This window comes from Drosophila gunungcola (assembly GCF_025200985.1).
Source record: "Drosophila gunungcola strain Sukarami chromosome 2L unlocalized genomic scaffold, Dgunungcola_SK_2 000110F, whole genome shotgun sequence".
Lineage (NCBI taxonomy): Eukaryota > Metazoa > Arthropoda > Insecta > Diptera > Drosophilidae > Drosophila > Drosophila gunungcola.
The window spans coordinates 173,889-192,501 of NW_026453166.1; the positions used below are offsets into that span (position 1 = coordinate 173,889).

Sequence of the window (18,613 nt, forward strand, 5' to 3'; positions counted from 1 at the left end):
AAACATAGATATATATTTTGTAGTGTTACCTTAAATTTTTTTGCAATTTGGAATCGAAGAATCAAATGATAAATTTTTAAATGCCAATTTACATCTTATTTATTACTCAAAATAACGATTTTGTGCACGAAAATAAATAAACCGTCAAACCTGTAGCAGAGATGGAAAATTAAAAGTGCATGTTTCCTGACTGCAATTGACGAATGCAGTGCTAAATCAATCGTAGTTGGTGGTAACTGGCTGACCTTGCCGTTCTCCACAGATTGACGTGACGGTTTCAAAATAGACGATATCAGAGTACAGGAGACTGAAGCGGAGGGGCGGGGCTGGACGGCAAACGAAAGAGGGTGGGGGCTATAACTTAAAGCAAATGAATTGTATAGATTAAGCGCTGCGTAAATGGTGGCGACTAGAACATTCGCCAAGCTGCTATTATCGGATTCGTTGGTCACGCCTTAGCTTTTAGGAAGTCGATAGTCAAATAAATTAAACAAACGGTTTTGCACTTTCAAAAATCTGAATGGTAAAATACTATTTTAAATTGGACAAAACAGCGTATGCTTGCTTTTATTGTAATTATCTCTCAGAAATCTAGTTTTTCATTCATTTTTTTTTTTTTAATTTTTATTAATCTTTACTATAGTGGTTCCAATTAAATGCAATATTAAAAAAATTTTGGACGGGTTGTATCTAGTAGTTTTAAATGCGGGCAATTAAATAGCATCGTCACACTTTGTCGCTCAAATTCAAGAAACAGCAAACAGCACTCTAGGTTGAATAAACCGGATTTAAATGACAAACCGGTGCAGTATTCGAATTCTCCTCCCAGCCTCAGCGCCGCTACCATTTTAACTTTTAACACGTAAGAATGTATTACTTCAAGGCCGTTCTGCCTACGAGACTATTACAATTACCAACATGAAAATCTCCAACAGTGCACAAGCAGGCCTGTATGATTTCCCCAGTCAGTGAGGATTGAGTTCCGTCCCAGGCGTTGCAATACGGAAGAGACGTGTATTACTGGCTCTTGCCAGAACCATCGATCTTCGGTGGCACTTACTTCCTCCTAAGGCAAGGGCAACGCGTGGAGTGAGAAAGGTTCCACTGTTTAAGAGAGTTTAGGAGCTAAAATTGCCTAGATTCGATCAGGCGGAGAGCCGATTTTTGACTGTCTCTGAACAATTAGGCTTGCTTTCCAAATGCGCACCATACCAGAGCTGCTCTGACTGTCAATGCGTTACAAAATCGGCGAACTCGTGCCTTACGACTATAACGAATGGGAAATAGCCGGCCAATCTGTTTGTTGTTTCGCCCTCGCCCGCCATCCCACAATTGTTAGATCGTTGCTCTGCATTCTGGGCCAACCAAATCCGAAACGTAAATGACACAACTTTTACTTTCATTGTTGGGCAATAAGCTACCTTTGGTACTCACTTCACCATTAAACTGTAACAAATTGTAAATCAAGTTGCTTAAGCGTTTTCTGGCTCTCTGTGCGGGGTAATACCCAATTCCTCTTATTTAACTGGTAGCACTTCATTAGGTCAGGGTGTCATAAAGACCATTGCTCTCCTTTCTCTATATGTGCATTGCAAATACACAGAAAACTAAAATTTATTTAATTGCAGAAGTAAGTTGATCAGATAGATAGTATATGTGATATTGATTTTAAAATCATACCTTATCTTTGATAAATTGAAGTTATATAACAAAGTTAGTTTTCATTTAAAAGTAGTTGCTTCTAGTACTATGGAACCTTGTTACACTAATTACAACCTCACTTATTTATTATTCGAATGTTCTTGATTATTATTATATTTATTCACGTCACATGCTAACTGTTATCACATTTCGCCAACATCAAGAACTATATAGAAAACTATATATTGAAAATTTCCTAGTTCATTAAACAGGCGTTTTTTATGCTGAAGCCTTTTAAAGATTTTCTACGTATTCATCATGCCCCTTGATCTAGATTCAGGTAAAATCATTCGTATTTGAGCCTGTTAATTTAAGTAAACTTATCCAGCTTCACATACAATTCGTGAAAGAGTATTCTGTAATAAAAATTTAAAGGCGTGTTTTTTAATAACTCGTCTTAAGTAAGAAACGTATCAGACATCCCCTGCCCCACCCAAGCAACCAAATGTAGGAGTGCGCGCTATGTGCAAAATTAAAGATTTTTGATTCTATAAAATGGAGTGCATTAATGATATAATGACAAAGCAACTCTTACATACCGTAGGTGCGGCCTCTGCATGGCCAATTCCATTTTACGTTCCCTTTATATTTTGGCTCAGAGCAATGGCGGCCACCGGCCTTTGCTAAACATTTTTTTTACAATGTGCTATCCGCACCCATTGATGCCAGGTCCAGCATTCAATGCACCAAGCAGCCCGGCGCTGGCGAGAACGGGGCTCAACATAGCTTCAACTCGAAGGCTAAAAGTCAAAACACGAATACATATTTTACATTCTCACACACACTAGCGCAAATTATTTCCCGTCTCAAGCTGTTGTTGGTACTCGCCCCAAATTTGCGAATCAGGGAGATTCTGTATTAGGTAAATATATTTGTTATCTTCAGCATATTGGTTAAAAGGAAGTCGAAAGAATACGTTTAAGGGTGATTTAGAATGTTTGGGCTGAATATTAAGTTAATATAATACAGAAATAACGAAATCTTTAGAAATTTGTACTAGTTAACTAACCTAACCAACCTAAAAGTATAGTTTTAAAATATGTTTAAAAAATGTAATAATGTTTTATTGTTTCTTATAAATATTTTCGTATAATTTGCTTTATTTGCATTAACCCACTCGTGAGCAGCAAAATTATATATTTTATACTCTTGCTATACTCTTATTATAATGCTGTTGCTACTACTTGAAACTGCATAAGGTTAAATGGTTTTATTAATTAAGTCAAACACAAACGAACTTATGTTATATTTGTTTGAGCTACTTGAATCTTTTTGATTTGCTACTAAAACTATTGAGGAAGAGGAATTCGAAAGATTAGGTTTGAGGGTGATTTAGAATATTTGGGCTGAATTTCAAGTTAATATAATACAGAAATATCGATTTAATCAAATTGCTCTTTAGAAATTTGTACTAGTTAACTAAAATGAATAAAAGTATAGTTTCAAAAATTTAAAAGCAGCGAATAGTTTTTATTGATTGTTAGATAAATATTCTTATAATTTGCTTTATTTATATTAGCCTAGTCGCAAAATTGTAGTATTCAGAATCAAGCTTATAAGACTGTAACTTTTTAAGGCACTAGGCTTTTAAATGACATTAGTTATAATTCTAAAGTGATGAACATTTTATTGTGTTATGTTATGTTATTATTTAATAAATTAATTAATAAATTAAATTAAATTATCAGAAAAATAGGGTAATATGGAATTTTGACAACAAAGATGTACGATTTTAATTATATTATTTTCATGATTGTTTTTTAGCCTAGTCGCAAAATTGTAGTATTCAGAATCAAGCTTATAAGACTGTAACTTTTTAAGGCACTAGGCTTTTAAATGACATTAGTTATAATTCTAAAGTGATGAACATTTTATTGTGTTATGTTATGTTATTATTTAATAAATTAATTAATAAATTAAATTAAATTATCAGAAAAATAGGGTAATATGGAATTTTGACAACAAAGATGTACGATTTTAATTATATTATTTTCATGATTGTTTTAATGGGAGCTATATGACAGACTACTTTGCGTAGAAACGGACGGTCAGACCGACATGGCTAGATCGAAAAATATATGTAGTTATTTTAAAGAAGTTTATAAATAGCTGCAAGAGGGGGTACATAAACTTCGAAGTTTGCTTCCTTTATTGTTTGTTTTCGATCTCAAAAAACTGACCTGACGTTTTCTTTTAAAGTTTTTAAATATTAATGTCCTTGTGATTTGACTCAAACATTACCCTCCCGTGCTTAACAACAAAATCGCCAACTGTCGGCTCAGCTTGAACATTGAATTTCGCCGAAAAGTATGCATCTGCAATTTGGTAGGTAAAAATGTTTTAATTAAACATTTGTTAACAAAAAAGTGAAACATGATGTTCCCTCAATGTTTTTTGTTAGTTACATTTTCTTTTACTTTTAGACCAGTATAAATGGTTTAAAAGCAATAGAAACAACTAATTACTTAAATATATTTAATGTTGTTCTTGCGGCAGATAGAAACTACACGGATATGGCAAATAGAGAATATGTCTAATAAATCTCTTCGGTTAAAAATGAGTTGAAAGTTGTCCGATCGGCGAAATTTTAAAATTTTCTCTGCTCTCTTATGGTAGTGATTTAATTTGACTGTAGTTTAGAAGGTAGTCCTTCCGCACAATCAACGATATCAGAACTTTTTTCAACACTACATTCTTATCTCGTGAAAAGGTGTTTTTGCTGAACATTTGTTATCCTCAACAAAGTTTGTTTAACGTGTTTTCATATGGTGGTTATGGCGGTTTAACTATAATCACTTTGCGGTATTAAAAATCTTGTCTAAAAATTCATTGCATACCTTACGGCAAAGGGATACAAAGCAGAAGCAAATAATTAAATAAGTGTGATTTTATACGAATGCTTAGAAATCATTGCCTACTATAGTTAGAAAATTGCGTTTAAAGTGTTTAGTACAAATTACACAATAATATTATTTAAATAACCTTTAGACGATTTTAATTATTGATTTTAAGCAGTCTATACAAATACAACAAAGTGATGATATCCCAACTCAAATAAAAAGTTGTTTCTAATAATGCATGCATTTTAGACAAAAAAAAAAACATTTGCCTACTTATTTGTTATGTCAAAATGGAGATATTGTGCTTATAAAGACCATCTTAAAAACCTGTTACTTTACATTGCGGATTTAAAGAATACACAATTTTCTAGCTTTTCGGCTAAAATAGTTGATAAGACGCCAAGTCGGCCGGATAATGTGTTAGTATGCCCACGCTTTGACGAAAACTTTTTATACTCTGCATACAAACAATACATGCATGGAAAAGTGTATCAGCGTAAGGAAATAGCAACAGAAGGAGAAGAAAGATCAGAAGCACAAGCACCAAAACATAATAAGTCATTTTGACACACACACGCATATAAACACACAAACGCACAGTGGCACTAACACTCGCAAACGAAGCGACAACGAGTTTTAGTGTAAGCAGAAAGAGTACTAAATTCGGATGAATCGACTGTTGAGTACTTATTAGTTATAGGTTATGCGTATAAGTGGTTAATCAGCGAGGCAACCACTTTCAAAATTACAAGGTGATAAATAAATTGACTGAATGTAGCTTAAACTTTAGAGTGTATGGAAAGCTTCTGTAGATATCCGGTCTATAAAATTATTTTCATAGATCCTGTGTATCTGGGCCTTTAAAACCAACGAAATACGCATATGCCTTTGGGGGCCATATAGACAGAGCGGAAAACTGGCTGTGCGCCATGAAATAGACGGAATACCAGGCCCTCACTTACACAGATACGCGCATAAGCGCTCGAAAAACAGAAACAAACCTCGTGTAAGAGTGTAATACATGCAACAGTCAGACAGCACGCACACCACGACAGACCTAAAGGCCACGGCGAACTCATAAAAACAACGAAACACGCAGACCAGGCGAGAGCAGTGGAAGAGGAAGTGTGCACTGTACAGTAAGCCGTCGGCGCGCGACAGTGTGCGTGCGGGAATGCTTTAGTATGGGTGGGTGGTGAGTGTAATGGCAAACGGCAGCAGCGTTTATTTCGCTCAGTTTTATTTCGTTTTCTCGTCGCAACGCAAGTGCTGGTGAAATCGGTGTGGCAAAAGTTTATTTCAAGTGGATAGAATTAACGCAAAGCCCCGGGTCTCAAGTTGGAGGCGTTCAGCGTAATTGAAACACGCTATAATAAGCATAGAATAATAATTTCAGGTGGAAATATTTTTTTCCCAAAAACATAGCATAGCGAGTGCGGACAAAGTAAAAATAAAAAAACCGAAATGTGAGTTTGAGGGCGAGATCGATCAGTTGCTGTCTCTCTCTTTCTCAGCGCTGCGGATTTGAGCTCTCTGCTTTCAACGATCAATACAGTTACAGTTTGTTATTATTTGTTTTTCATTCTGCCATTTGTATTGCACGCTCTCAGAGGCCGCGCGACGACTTTCTCGAATTGCAAGTGAAAAATTTGTGAATACGAAGCAGTGTGCAAGGCAAGCCACATTACAAATAGCAGTGTGTGTGATTTGAGAGTTTATACCGCACCCGTGGGAGATTTTCACAAGTGCAATTTGTATTTTGCCAGCAGCAAGGCATGTTGCGTGTGGAGCTCCAAGTTTGAAAATAGAAGGCACATCGTGAAACTCCAAATATGGATGCTCAGTTTGAGCACTTATGCCGCATTTGCGCGGCCAACACAAAGAGCAAAACAAACTCAGTGGTCGAGAGTGTGTTTATTTTCAAGACACAAGGCTTAAAGGATAAAATATCGCGCCACCTCTACCTAAATGTAAGTAAATAGAAAGTCACAACACAAACTAAGGCAGTTCGATCGCGCTACGGCATATTTAGTACGGACCCTGGAAAAATACCAAAACTGTTGTGCGCTAGCCCTGGATGTCACCACTAAGTGGAAAGCTTCAAAAAATGTATAGAAATGGATAGGCGTTCATACGCCAGGCCAGAACCTGCAAGCTGACAAAGGAATAATTCATTATTCACTCCATTTTAGGTGGCTGAAGATGATCCCCTGCCAAAAGTTTTGTGTAAGTCCTGTTACCGACAGGTGGAGGCCACGGCATCGCTCTCGAATATAGCCAAACACACTCAGCTTGTGTTCCAGGACTTTTTATTGAGCACACTGGTAAACTTAATTGCAATTTTCTACTTCTGACACCTTAAAGCTCACAAACCAATCTAAACTTTTAGCCAAAGAATGCGAGAGAAGCAGCTGCAGCACGTCTCAGCGTTCCACCCGCCTCCCAGATCCCTGTGCAAAACGAGGAAAACCAGGCGCAAATCGATGAATTCCGACCCATTATGCTGACCCGTGCACCAGAGACTTCTAGCGCAGTGTCAGTGTCCAAGCCCCAGGCGGGCGGTCGCCCTCGGGATACTCTCGTGGTCACCAGTAAATCCAGGGAGTCACGGTTCGACCCGTACTGCGAAACTGGCTTAGCTGGTGGTTCCTCACCTTCTGCCATTGGCAATGCCGCCGAAACAGCAAATAGCAATAATGTGCCGACGCGTCGCAACAGCGTTTTTGTGGATAGTCGCTACGGATCGGCCCCCATGTCAATCGCACAGCGCTCTATGCAGCATCTTCCGTCTTTGGTGCCTCTGAATTTCGAGCCATCGGTTTCCAATTCCACAAAGAGGGGTCTAGAGACGAAGCTATCGCCGGCAGGAGTAATTAATTTCATTCAGACGCATGGACGCATAACTGGGAATGTGCCTGCGGTGGGCAAAGACGACTTAGCAGAAAAAAACAACGGGACGGGTACCAGAAAGGCGTCCACAGCTTCTAATGAGTCAACTTCCAACGTCAGCAATATAGGAATGCTTAATCTTCCCAGCAACGTCTTTCAACAAAAAAGTAGAAATCTAAAAAATACATTGAAAAACATTAAAGCAATACGTAGCGGACAGGTGTCACTGCTTAAGTCGGCACAGAGCCGAAACACAGCTGAAGATATTAGGCCATTGGTTACAACTACCCTGGTACCCCAATATGTAGACGAACCTTCAGTGGAGGAGGCTCTGCCGGAGCACATGATCTTCGCCGCGCCAAAAAAGAAAAAGGAAGATGACGAACTTATTGTCCAGACACCGCCGCCAAAGCTAAAGAAAATTGTGCCCAGTATCCCCAAGACGATGCCTGCAACTCTCGACCTAACTTTATCGATTGATTCGCAAACTAAAGCTCCGTCAAAATCAATACCCACTGTTAAAAGCCTAACTGATGCGATTTCCCTGGGAAGCGTTATAAGGGATCCAGACTTGTTGATGCTTATTCTCAAGGCACTAAAGTGGCCAGTGACAGCAGAAAATTGCGATGAGCAAATGACACGTTTAAAGAGTTCAAAGTTTGCTCTTATTATGTCAGACAATAATCTCCTACAAGACACAGATCTCACTCAGCTGTTAGGGCCATATTTGGCCCCCATGTTGTCGGTTGTTCAACAACAGGACAAACAGTCATTTTCTTCAACTATCGCGTCAACACCTGCCACCAATACTTCGCAGGCGACAAAAGATATACTAAACCTAGCTGACTTATCCAGCGCAATGCCTTACAAGCTGCCGCCAGAGACTTCGGTTCAATTAGTGCCTTCCAGTCCAACTGAGCAAGAACCCCCGTCGATACGACACACCAAGGCAGTAAGCGTTTCACCAGTGAAACGTCCACAAAGAAAGATGCGTGTCCGTGATCTATCGGCTGGTTATCAGACGAGCCTGACCATGACTGCTACAACTTCAAATGCAGCTCATGTTAGTAACGAACTATCCAATATCAACGCAATGCTCATATCACAATTCGGATCAAATCCAGCAGACGCGCTTAACGAGGCATTAGTTTCGCTGCTAAAAAAGCAGCAACAAGAATCGAAAGAGCAGCGGAATACTCGTCGATGGCGCAGTGGTTCTAGCAGCGTAGTTAATTTGGAGGATATTCAGCTGGTTGAGCCCCAACCGTCACTAGAAGCCGATCACTTTTCTTCACAAATCCAACCACCATTAGTTGCAGGAGCACGGCCAATTGTCAAAAGACGGAAGACAGTCATTCAATCGGTAAAACCATCTGAAGTCGCTGTGTCTAAGAAGAGGGAACCATACTCTCTGAAGATGCCAAAAGACCAATGTCCAGAAGTAACTCTATTAAGGCAACTACCAGAAATGGTTACTGAAAAAGGATCATCAAGTAAAGAATGTACTGTCGAGCCTTCCCAGGCACCCACAAGTACCGTTTTGGAAGCCACAAGCGGTTCCAAAGTGCTAGCCGAAAATGCAGAACACACTAAAGTAACTGAGTCCGTCACAGAGATTGAAACGGTTGGGGATACTGAAGATAGCAAAGCAGGCTCCGCAATAATTCGCAAATCGGAAGTTAAAGCTGCGCTTGGCCAAAAGCTTTTGGAGGCGATTGGTCTCCCTCAGCTAGGAAAAGACGTTGCGCCTGAGAGTTCACGCGACACCCTTAGAAGTGCCTTAAAACGTTCATTAAAGCAGGCCCAGGAGCATCAGCAGCAGCTGAAGCGGGGCAAGCAGGAAGAACCAGTAAAGCAACTGGCAGATTCGACGACAAAGCTGAGCGCGGCCGAATCAGCAGATGAGCACAAGAAAGCCATTGCTGAACGAGAGCTTGCTCTCCTAAACCGTGGCTCAAAAGCTGGTGAAGAAAACAAGATTTCGGTTAAAGAGTGAGTTAAACATGTTTTTAAATGGGGATAACGTCTTAAATTTTAATAACATTTTCAGTGATAAATCGGATCGTACCGATGTTAGTTCTTCCTCATCGCGAAACCGCCGAAGCCGTAAATCCAAGGCAAATGCCGCAACCGAGGATTCTGGCGGTGAAGAACAAAAAAGCGATCGGTGGGAAGAAGATGATGACTTACCATTAAAGGCAGATGCAGAAAAAGTATTGGAAGGGAGTAGCAGTGCCAATCGCCCGACCCGCACCAGCAAGACCTTATCAAAGTATTATAAAGGACCTTCTCCTAAATCGCAGCATGCCATGGGTACGCGCTCGACACGTCATCGTTGAGTAGAAAAATGGATTTTATCTATCATATGAAATATATTGGTTAATTTTTGAAAAATTCATGCTGCATAAGTGCCGTCATTATACAAAATTATCTGTGTACAATGTACACGCTAATGTTACATCTTTTTTAGTTATATTAAAACTAACATAAGCTATGTCTATAGTTCACAAATCGTATTAAGTTAAGAATAGTGCAAACTTTAATCCTACAGTTTGTAAATAATAAATAAGAATAGTGCAACTATTTAAAAACGGAACATGTTTTGGAAAACTCTTAATTTGCTTTAATAAGACCTTAAATATTTTTTGAGATTTGTTAAATAAATATGTTTAAATAAACCTTTAAGACTTTGTAAACGTAAAATGCACAACATACTTTAAAGAAACAAACAGATCATATAGGAAAGATTATGTTTTAGATTTAGTTTATTAATTTAGCTGTTGAAGTACAATTTTTATTTTTATTTTTGGTTTATCTACAGAAAGCAATTAAAAAAAATGCGGTGTATATACTTGAACTAGATCAATAATTTTTACCACGCTTACTGGAAGTCGAACAATTAAAATCAGATATTGACCTTCACGGCAAACAATATAAGCTGATGAAAAATTTATTTTGCAGTCTATACAATTTTAAGAAAATGGGATCCACATTATTCTTTTGTTACCCTTGCAAAGAGTATTTTAAGATCAGTAAAAAGTTTGCTGCCGTAGTGTTTTTGGTCAGCATCACTAGACAAGTTGATAAAGCCATATCCTGCTGTCCCGCCGCTTCTACGAAAATTAGACTCTCAGTTTTAAAGCTGTCTGAATACAATTTTTTCGTAAGCTTTTTTCTATTGCAGGTATATGTTGAAAGGATCGTTCCTTCTATACGTTTATTCTATGAAAATCGTTAAAAAGTCGTTAAAGAACTTAGCAATTTTGTTTTAGTTGCAAGGTTATATGATCTTCGCTTTGCCGACATATGCTTGCTTTCTTTCTGTTGTGAGCTAAAATAAAAACATTTTATTGCATTTTATAACAGTTGTAAGAAATTCATTAATTGAAAATGCAATTGACACACTCCTTCGTTTAATGTAAAGTAAAACATTAAGTAGTATTCTGAGAAAAATTAACATATTCATGCTTATTTACGTATTAATATATCTCCGTTTCACCCACACCACGTTGTCTGAGTCTATCACTCATTTGTTGAAAATGTGCAAACCAAAATATCAGTTCGAAAAGCTTCGCGACGGGTAGCGGTTGTTATAATTGAGCATTGCGATTTATTTTTAGATGAAAGTGTCCCAGAGATTCTAAGACTGAAAAACTAGTGTTTATATTTTAATATTAGCATTCATGAATGAAAACTGGACAAAACCTAATTAGCAAACACTTGTAGATCGACTGATGAGACCTGCGATTATGATTTAGTCGGGAAATGCACAAATGTAGCGAAATTTATTTTCTTAAAATCGGTTTGCTTTAGAGGTCAAGATGAACTGCTGCTGTGGAAAACGGAAACGTGGCGAGGAAGGAACCTATAAGCGGTTTATGAACGAGGAGGTAAGTTAATGTACATAAATTAATTGCTGCGCATCGCAAAAGTCGTGGTATTTTATTGGTGACGAATAGCCTTAGCACTTTCGATAACAAAGTTGTGACAGACAACGCCTTTACAGATATAGAAATATGTAGAAAAGTAGGTATGTACATATGTATGAACAATGTATATATATATATGAATGTCCCACGCATAGGAACGTTTGTATGCGTGGACAACGCACGTTATCAAATTTGGAATAGCTATTTTCGGGATCGATAAAACGATTTGAGCCATAGGTGGCCTCGGCCAGACCAGCATAAAAACTAATTCAGAACAGTACGGCATAATAAACTGCAATAGCTACACGAAATTGGTTTCACAAATAGACATCTGTCAAGTACGCGCTGAATCCCACACAGAGAGTAAGAGAACTGAAGAGGCAGAGAAGAGCGTAAGCTTGCCCAGAACCGCATCTGCATCGTGTAAAATCTCTAACCCTATTTTCATTTGGTTAGTATGACGGCACTAATACTCCTGGTCTGCCACTCCGTTCGCGAACTCGTCGATCTCTCTGATGCGCTGTGGCAGAACGCCTTTAATATTGAGCGAAGTTTACACTATTACCGCATCAAGCGACGCTTGCAACTGTTTCGATTTCATTGCCAGCAGTTCTGGTTGCGTCAATCCCTAAATAACTCTGACTCAATGCAGCGGAGGACAGACATCGATTTTGCAGCATTTGAGGCGCATGCAGAATGTAGCCAAAATGTGGATGCCTTTGATAATACAAGGAAAGAGCACCTAAGGTTTCAGCAGTCGGAGGGGCGGCACCAAGCGCCGTTGGATTGCTTCAACGACATCGAGGTGGTGGATGGTAAAGAATTTGAAGTACGTAATCAGAAATCTTTACCGCTATCTTAAAGTGTATTCCTATATGTGTGCCTTTCCAATCGGTGTCAAGCTTTTACATAGAGAGAGGCACCCAGTACATTCTCATGCTTGTACTCACGTTCCTCTCTTTCTGTGCCTTTGCTCTGACATTTAGCGTGCCCGTTAGTAATTCCCATGATTCGCATTGTTAGGGGAGCTTTAAACAGCTGTTCAACACAGTCGCGGAAAAAAAAAGTGTCAGGCAGGCAAGCTTCGATTTTTTTTATACTTTCAGACGAGGCAACTTAAGCAGTTTTCTGTAATTATGTAAAGTTGTTGACATGTTCTACTTTGGCGATAAGCTACTGATACAAGCTGAATCAGCGGCTTGCTTGCTTTGCATTATGTTTGTACATTTATTTTGAATCGGTATACAGGGACTTTTGTTGTGCGAGTTCAAAAAGCTTTTTGGCGTTTTCATAGCGGTGTAGTTTTCGTTCTCTTCGAGCAAGTCATTCGCAGAACGGGAGACAATCGAACAAATAATAATAACGGCCAAAAAGAACTTTTTTATTTTTATTTTTTCTGGCTTCTGAAGTTTGTAGTTAGAACTTTGTAGTCGCAAATTTAGCTCAATATTGAAACTTAAAAGTGAATTAAAAGTGCGCGGCAGACAAGGACGTTGATGAATCATTTTTAACCTAGTGTATCATGTCATGATTGGCGATATAAAGATATTCCTACTTTGACAAAGACGGGCATAAAGTTTTCTAGTTTAAGGTTATTGTCAGCTCCAACGGATTTAAAATGTGTCTAATGGTTTTGTGTGAAAAAATGCTTTGCTGTTGTGCCAAACCGAAAAAAGGCGGCTTGAATGAGGTAAGCACGGAGTGTACATTTGTATGAGGTTTTTCCTTCACCTTGTGTAGAAACTAAATGTTGTTATATGTAGGAAATGACTAATTATAAAAAAGATCTCCATGGAATAAAATTGGAAATTCAATAAAAGAAAAACAAACATATTTTCAACACTAAATGAATGAATGTTGATGATAAAGAATTAACGTACATTTAAGCATTAAATCGATTACATTGTAATTAAGTTGGCGTCCCATATATGGTGCTAGATTTCAAAGTCAGTAGGCCCGGCCACTTGCTATATTTCAACCGATTGAAAATATAAAAATGTCTGTTCTTGACATTTTCCATGAACTCGCGAAAAAAGAATTCAGTTGCATTATTTTTAACCTATGGTTTTAATATTTTGTTCATGGAATGCACATTGTAGGCCTCATTCTACGAATATGCAGATGCAGTGCCAAAATACTTCAACGACCAAATTGGCCAAATAAGCGAAGGCATTAGTTTCACCGTTACCGGTTATCTAGCAGTAAACTGCGAGAGGTATGTTAAATGAAAAGTCGATGGAACTTATTTTTAAACTGTAACCTATCCTCCTCAGATTCTCCATCAATCTTGTTCATAACAACGAGACTCGAGATGTGGCGCTTCACATTAATCCACGGTTGCCCCAAAACTATATTGTTCGTAACACCAAAGTGCAGGACATATGGGGCAGCGAGGAAGTTTCCTCGGCATTGCCCTTTCTTTTAAGTCGCGGCGACAAGTTCTTTATTCAAGTACTTGTTACTGATGCGTGCTATATGATATCGGTAAATGGTCAGCACTTTGCAACATACACTCATCGAATTCCCTATAGAGATGTCCGAATCCTGGAAGTCAAAGGCGATGTGGGTAACGTAGAAATGCAGCGAACTTTGGTCTTAAGCTATCCTCAACGACTTCCCCAGTCGGAGGTGAAAAACATTGAGCTCCACATAGATAATGATGGTAATGAAATTGATTCTAGCGTCGAGGAGACTGTCAAAATACCTCATGAGTGGTGCCTTATTAGCGCCCCGATTACACAGTCGGGCAGTTCGCCAAAGAGTACCAACAGCTTAAATGATCTTGCGCTTACCTTGCCTTATTATGGGGCACTGCCGCCAAATTCGTTGGTCGAAGGTCGATGCTTAAAGATTGAAGGACGAGTTCGCCTGCTGCCGCACTCTTTCTATATAAACCTACAAAAAGGGCAGGATATTTGGCCACATCCACTCATAGCATTCCACTTAAATCCACGCTTTACGAAAGCAAGCAGCGGAGCCATCGGAAAGGCGGTGGTGTGTCGTAATGCCTGGCTTGATGGTGGTTGGGCACAAGAGGAACGTTCTGAGTTGGACACAAACTTCCGTCCCGGTCGAACTTTTAGTTTGGCCATCGTGTGTACCAAAACTGCATATGAGGTGTATGTCAATCGGATATTTATGACGGATTTTAAATATAAAGTCAGCCCTGGGCTGGTTGACGCCGTCTACATACAAGGTGATGTTAAACTATGGAATGTTACGCTGGAACAAAACCCACTTATTAAGGGCAAGAATGTGCGCGTCTATCACAACCCTTTGGACACTTTTGAGTTCTAGATATTTGTGGCTTCAAAAACCAGCCTAAATGGTTATATATTTTTATTTTTCTTGTCTCAATAGTTAAGCGACAATAACTAAGTTATAGGCAGTTTATTAATAATCATTTTTAAATAATGTAACATTTTGTTAACAATTAAAGTTACGGGAACGACACCCAAATTTTACTTTACTTATTTGGGCGCATAAAATAGTTAAAACATTTGAAATTTGTTTATGTTTTGAATACATTGGGCATCTTTTATAAAAAAATTTAATCTGTCAATTTGAATGTTGTAAGTAAGCCAAGTATCGAAATTCTGATCTCAAAGCCGATTTATTAAGTCCGAAAATTCTGGATTTTAGTACGATTTAAGTACTAACTAAGTTCAATTGCTCTTAAGTTTGGACATGATTGTACTTAAAACAAGAATTATTTTTTGCTAAAATGAGAATTTCGTTAGCATGATAAAGCTATCCGCATGTAACTTTCCTAAACGTTGTCTATTTATTGCAGGCAGTATATAAGTCGGAACGAGCCGGATCGGACGACTATATCCCATGGGAAGACTTAAATAATAAAAAAATAAAAAAAAAAATAATAAAGTTAATTCTTTTTGACACAGTAATAATTTGATAGTTCAGAATAACGCTTTTGATTTTGTTCAAATCGGTAAACGATATCATATATCTGTCATAGGAACGATCGAATAATTGAGCTGAAAATCATGATTCTATGATTCAATATTTTTAAACAAATAAATCAAAATTTAAAAGCTTTCAAAAACATTTCATTTTTGAAATATCTGCAAGGGTATATGAACTTCAGCTTGCCGAAGTTTGCTTCCGTTCTTGTTTTATTTTTTTTCTTTGCATCTACATTATTCGATGTCTAAAAAACAAAACACAGAAATTATGTTTGCATAAATTAGCATTATGTATATTAAAAAGGGTCACATTCTTATTTTAATAATTATCTAAAGAAAAACCGACTTTTGGCCAAATTTCGGGCCCACTAGCCCAGTGTGCTATGCAAAATTTAAGATCATCGTGCTTAAAACAAGAACGAACGTCCTTAAATTCAGCACTGTTTTTTTTGAGTGTGGCTGAGTGTCGTTTACTATAGCGTCAAAATATATATGTTTTATATATATATAAGTCGGGACGAGCCGGATCGGACGACTATATCCCATGGGAAGACTTTAATAATAAAATAATAAAAAAAAAAAATTAAGTTGTTTTATTTTTTTTCTTTGCATCTACATTATTCGATGTCTAAAAAACAAAACACAGAAATTATGTTTGCATAAATTAGCATTATGTATATTAAAAAGGGTCACATTCTTATTTTAATAATTATCTAAAGAAAAACCGACTTTTGGCCAAATTTCGGGCCCGCTAGCCCAGTGTGCTATGCAAAATTTAAGATCATCGTGCTTAAAACAAGAACGAACGTCCTTAAATTCAGCACTGTTTTTTTTGAGTGTGGCTGAGTGTCGTTTACTATAGCGTCAAAATATATATGTTATATTTAAGGTAAGGAATCGATTATTTTTAAATTTAATAACTATCTTATTCAACTTTAATCGTCGAGTTTGTCATAGTTATGCACAGACGTTGAAAATGGAAAGCAACTTTATGAGCGTCTATCCTGGAGCTGGGACCGTGGCTTTAAGGCGCGTCATGGATGCTATGTCGTTATTCTATGAAAAGCGTTCAGCTGCACACCGGCGCAAACACTTTATGGTTATACAATGTCCACGGCCAGGACTGTGTTTCGTCTTTCACGGAATGATTCTTAGTGCATGTGAGCATTTTGCCATAGATTTTCTGACAAAACAGGGAAGTGAAATATGCGACGACTGTGATGTGCTGCTCCAAATAGGATCACGACTTCCTCAAAACTATATTACGCGCAACTCACGGCTAATGGGAAAGTGGGGCCCCGAGGAGAATTCATCATATCTAACATTTCAACTGAACCGTGGAAAATCTTTTTGGATGCAAATATTGCTTACTGAGGAGTGCTTTTTCATTTCAGTGAATGGCTTTCATTTTGCAAAATATATTCACCGTATGCCTTATCGGTGGCTTGAAGCTGTAGACGTTCGTGGGGATGTTTCCGATATCGTAATCGATACATACTACGTGTCAGAGTATCCTATACGCCTAACCCACTCATTGCCTCGACCTATTCCATACCTATACGATACGGCAGTTACAAAATTTCTCCAGGATGGACAGAACCTACAAAGCGAATGGATTGTCTTGTCTTCTCTAGCAAAAATGTCATCTAAAAAGTACTTGTATAAGACAAGCCTTCCCCTTCCCTTTTATGGAAAGCTGTTGGAAGATCAGATCCTCGTTGACGGATGTGCACTTCGAATCGAAGGACGCGTACGTTTAATGCCCCAAAGGTTCAGTATAGCGTTCCAGAAAGGACAGGAAATTTGGCCGCAACCGACAGTTTCGTTTTATTTTAGCCCCTGCTTCTTGCGAAGTAGACATGATAAAATCGGTAAGGCTATAATCACAAGACGTGCCTATTTAAATGGTGAGTGGGTGAACTGTACAGTGTCCCGCCTAAATACAAGTCTTAGACCAGGCGGCGCCTTTGTCATAGTAATTGTATGCCGAGATAGCTACTACGAGATTTTTGTAAACAACAAGTCCTTGTTTCATTTCAAGTACCAAATGAAGCCCGATTGTATTGATATTGTGAATATCCGTGGAGATATTAAGCTTTGGGAAGTGGTAATCGAATCCAGCAAAATGGTTAAAAAGCAACAACGAGGTAATGAAATACACTTTGCCAGATGATTTTGCTACTTTTAATTGCAACGTTCTTTTAAAGGCCGTATGGCTGTGGAGCGAGCTATAAGTGCCTGGAAGCGCACAGGAGACCCGTAACTTAAAACAAAACTATTAATAGCCACACCCCTTCTGGGTTGTTTAATTATTAAACCACTATTCGAAAAACTTGCTTATCAAATTTATTAAAACCACGTCGTTACTCGTCAAGTAAGAGTGCATAGTGTATTCGTTGAAAAGAATGTAACAAATAAACGTTTCCCGACTCTGTAAAGTATACATATTCTTGATCAGGATAAATAGCCAACTCAATCTTGCCATGTCTGTCTGTTACATTCTTTTTAATGAATACAAGATACCCTTTACTTTTTCAACTCCGGAAGGTTTAACTATTAAACCACTATTCGAAACCACTTGTCTATCAAATTTATTAAAACCTCGTCGATGGTTTGGGGTCTTATTCCGTTAAATAACGTTTTTCACCCGTTTTTCAAGCCAATTTTATTTTTTATCTCCAGTTCTGCTAAGGAGGTTTCCGAATATAGGCGCTAGAGCCCGACAAAGTTTGAATAAATTGGTAAAACTGAAAGTCCGACAACATAAATTAATTCTTAAAAAATACACGCCTAAAAACCGAAAATAGTTTTATTACTATATCTGAAGATGGAACATTCTCGAATCTATTAAGCTAATAACTTCAAAAATCAGCCGGTAAACCGATTAACTAAAAAAAAAAAAGTGTTTCGCTTTCACCGCCCTTTCTCCTTTCCTTAAGTCTTGGTCTGAAATTCCTTTAGTTATAGATCGTGTACTACTCGTTACGATCGGTTTAATAGTTCTTAATAGTCGGGGCATTCGACTATAGCGTTCCTTCTTGTTGCAAATTGCAATGTTAGCCAAGGCAAAACAAAGGACTTCAACAATATCCAAATAAAGAATTTTGATTCGATCTTTACCTACCAAACACACATGGCTGCACCAAGTACTCTGCAACTAAAATAGGTCTGCGCTCTGGAGTTAAGGCTTAGGGCACCGCGCAGCGCCCAGCACATAAATGTCAATGTGCTGTCCACGTCAAGTGAGCGTCTGCCCATAAGCAGCACGGGTAGCAAAAGTAGACGCCGCTTTGCCAGCCAGTCGGCGCTTCTGGCCCCTTGCAGAGCCTCA

General features: G+C 38.2%; 3 protein-coding genes across 9 annotated transcripts; all 3 read left to right on the top strand.

Moving 5' to 3' along the window:
• Window positions 1–5,661: 5,661 nt before the first annotated feature.
• On the top strand, window positions 5,662–10,026 carry LOC128253604 (uncharacterized). 4 transcript variants are annotated; one of them, XM_052982145.1, is made up of 5 exons: window positions 5,662–6,243; window positions 6,311–6,511; window positions 6,734–6,865; window positions 6,931–9,422; window positions 9,481–10,026. In XM_052982145.1, the coding sequence occupies exons 2-5, from the start codon at window positions 6,374–6,376 to the stop codon at window positions 9,767–9,769; spliced, it is 3,051 nt and encodes a 1,016-aa protein (XP_052838105.1). In that variant the 5' UTR covers window positions 5,662–6,243; window positions 6,311–6,373; the 3' UTR covers window positions 9,770–10,026. The 4 variants fall into 4 exon arrangements, with proteins under 4 accessions (XP_052838105.1, XP_052838107.1, XP_052838106.1 ...); XM_052982147.1 differs by having other exon boundaries at window positions 5,663–6,007; window positions 6,152–6,511; XM_052982146.1 differs by having other exon boundaries at window positions 5,663–5,894; window positions 6,056–6,511.
• Window positions 10,027–10,156: 130 nt separating this feature from the next.
• Window positions 10,157–14,812, top strand: LOC128253610 (galectin-9). 4 transcript variants are annotated; one of them, XM_052982164.1, is made up of 4 exons: window positions 11,411–11,751; window positions 11,816–12,188; window positions 13,459–13,574; window positions 13,633–14,812. In XM_052982164.1, the coding sequence occupies exons 2-4, from the start codon at window positions 11,817–11,819 to the stop codon at window positions 14,654–14,656; spliced, it is 1,512 nt and encodes a 503-aa protein (XP_052838124.1). In that variant the 5' UTR covers window positions 11,411–11,751; window position 11,816; the 3' UTR covers window positions 14,657–14,812. The 4 variants fall into 4 exon arrangements, with proteins under 4 accessions (XP_052838127.1, XP_052838124.1, XP_052838125.1 ...); XM_052982165.1 differs by having other exon boundaries at window positions 11,411–11,722; XM_052982167.1 differs by lacking the exons at window positions 11,411–11,751; window positions 11,816–12,188 and adding an exon at window positions 10,157–11,320.
• Window positions 14,813–15,936: 1,124 nt separating this feature from the next.
• LOC128253613 (galectin-9B) lies at window positions 15,937–18,060 on the top strand. Its single transcript, XM_052982171.1, has 3 exons — window positions 15,937–16,171; window positions 16,240–17,429; window positions 17,490–18,060. Exons 1-3 carry the CDS (start codon window positions 16,158–16,160, stop codon window positions 17,543–17,545), a joined length of 1,260 nt encoding a protein of 419 aa, XP_052838131.1. The 5' UTR covers window positions 15,937–16,157; the 3' UTR covers window positions 17,546–18,060.
• Window positions 18,061–18,613: the final 553 nt, after the last annotated feature.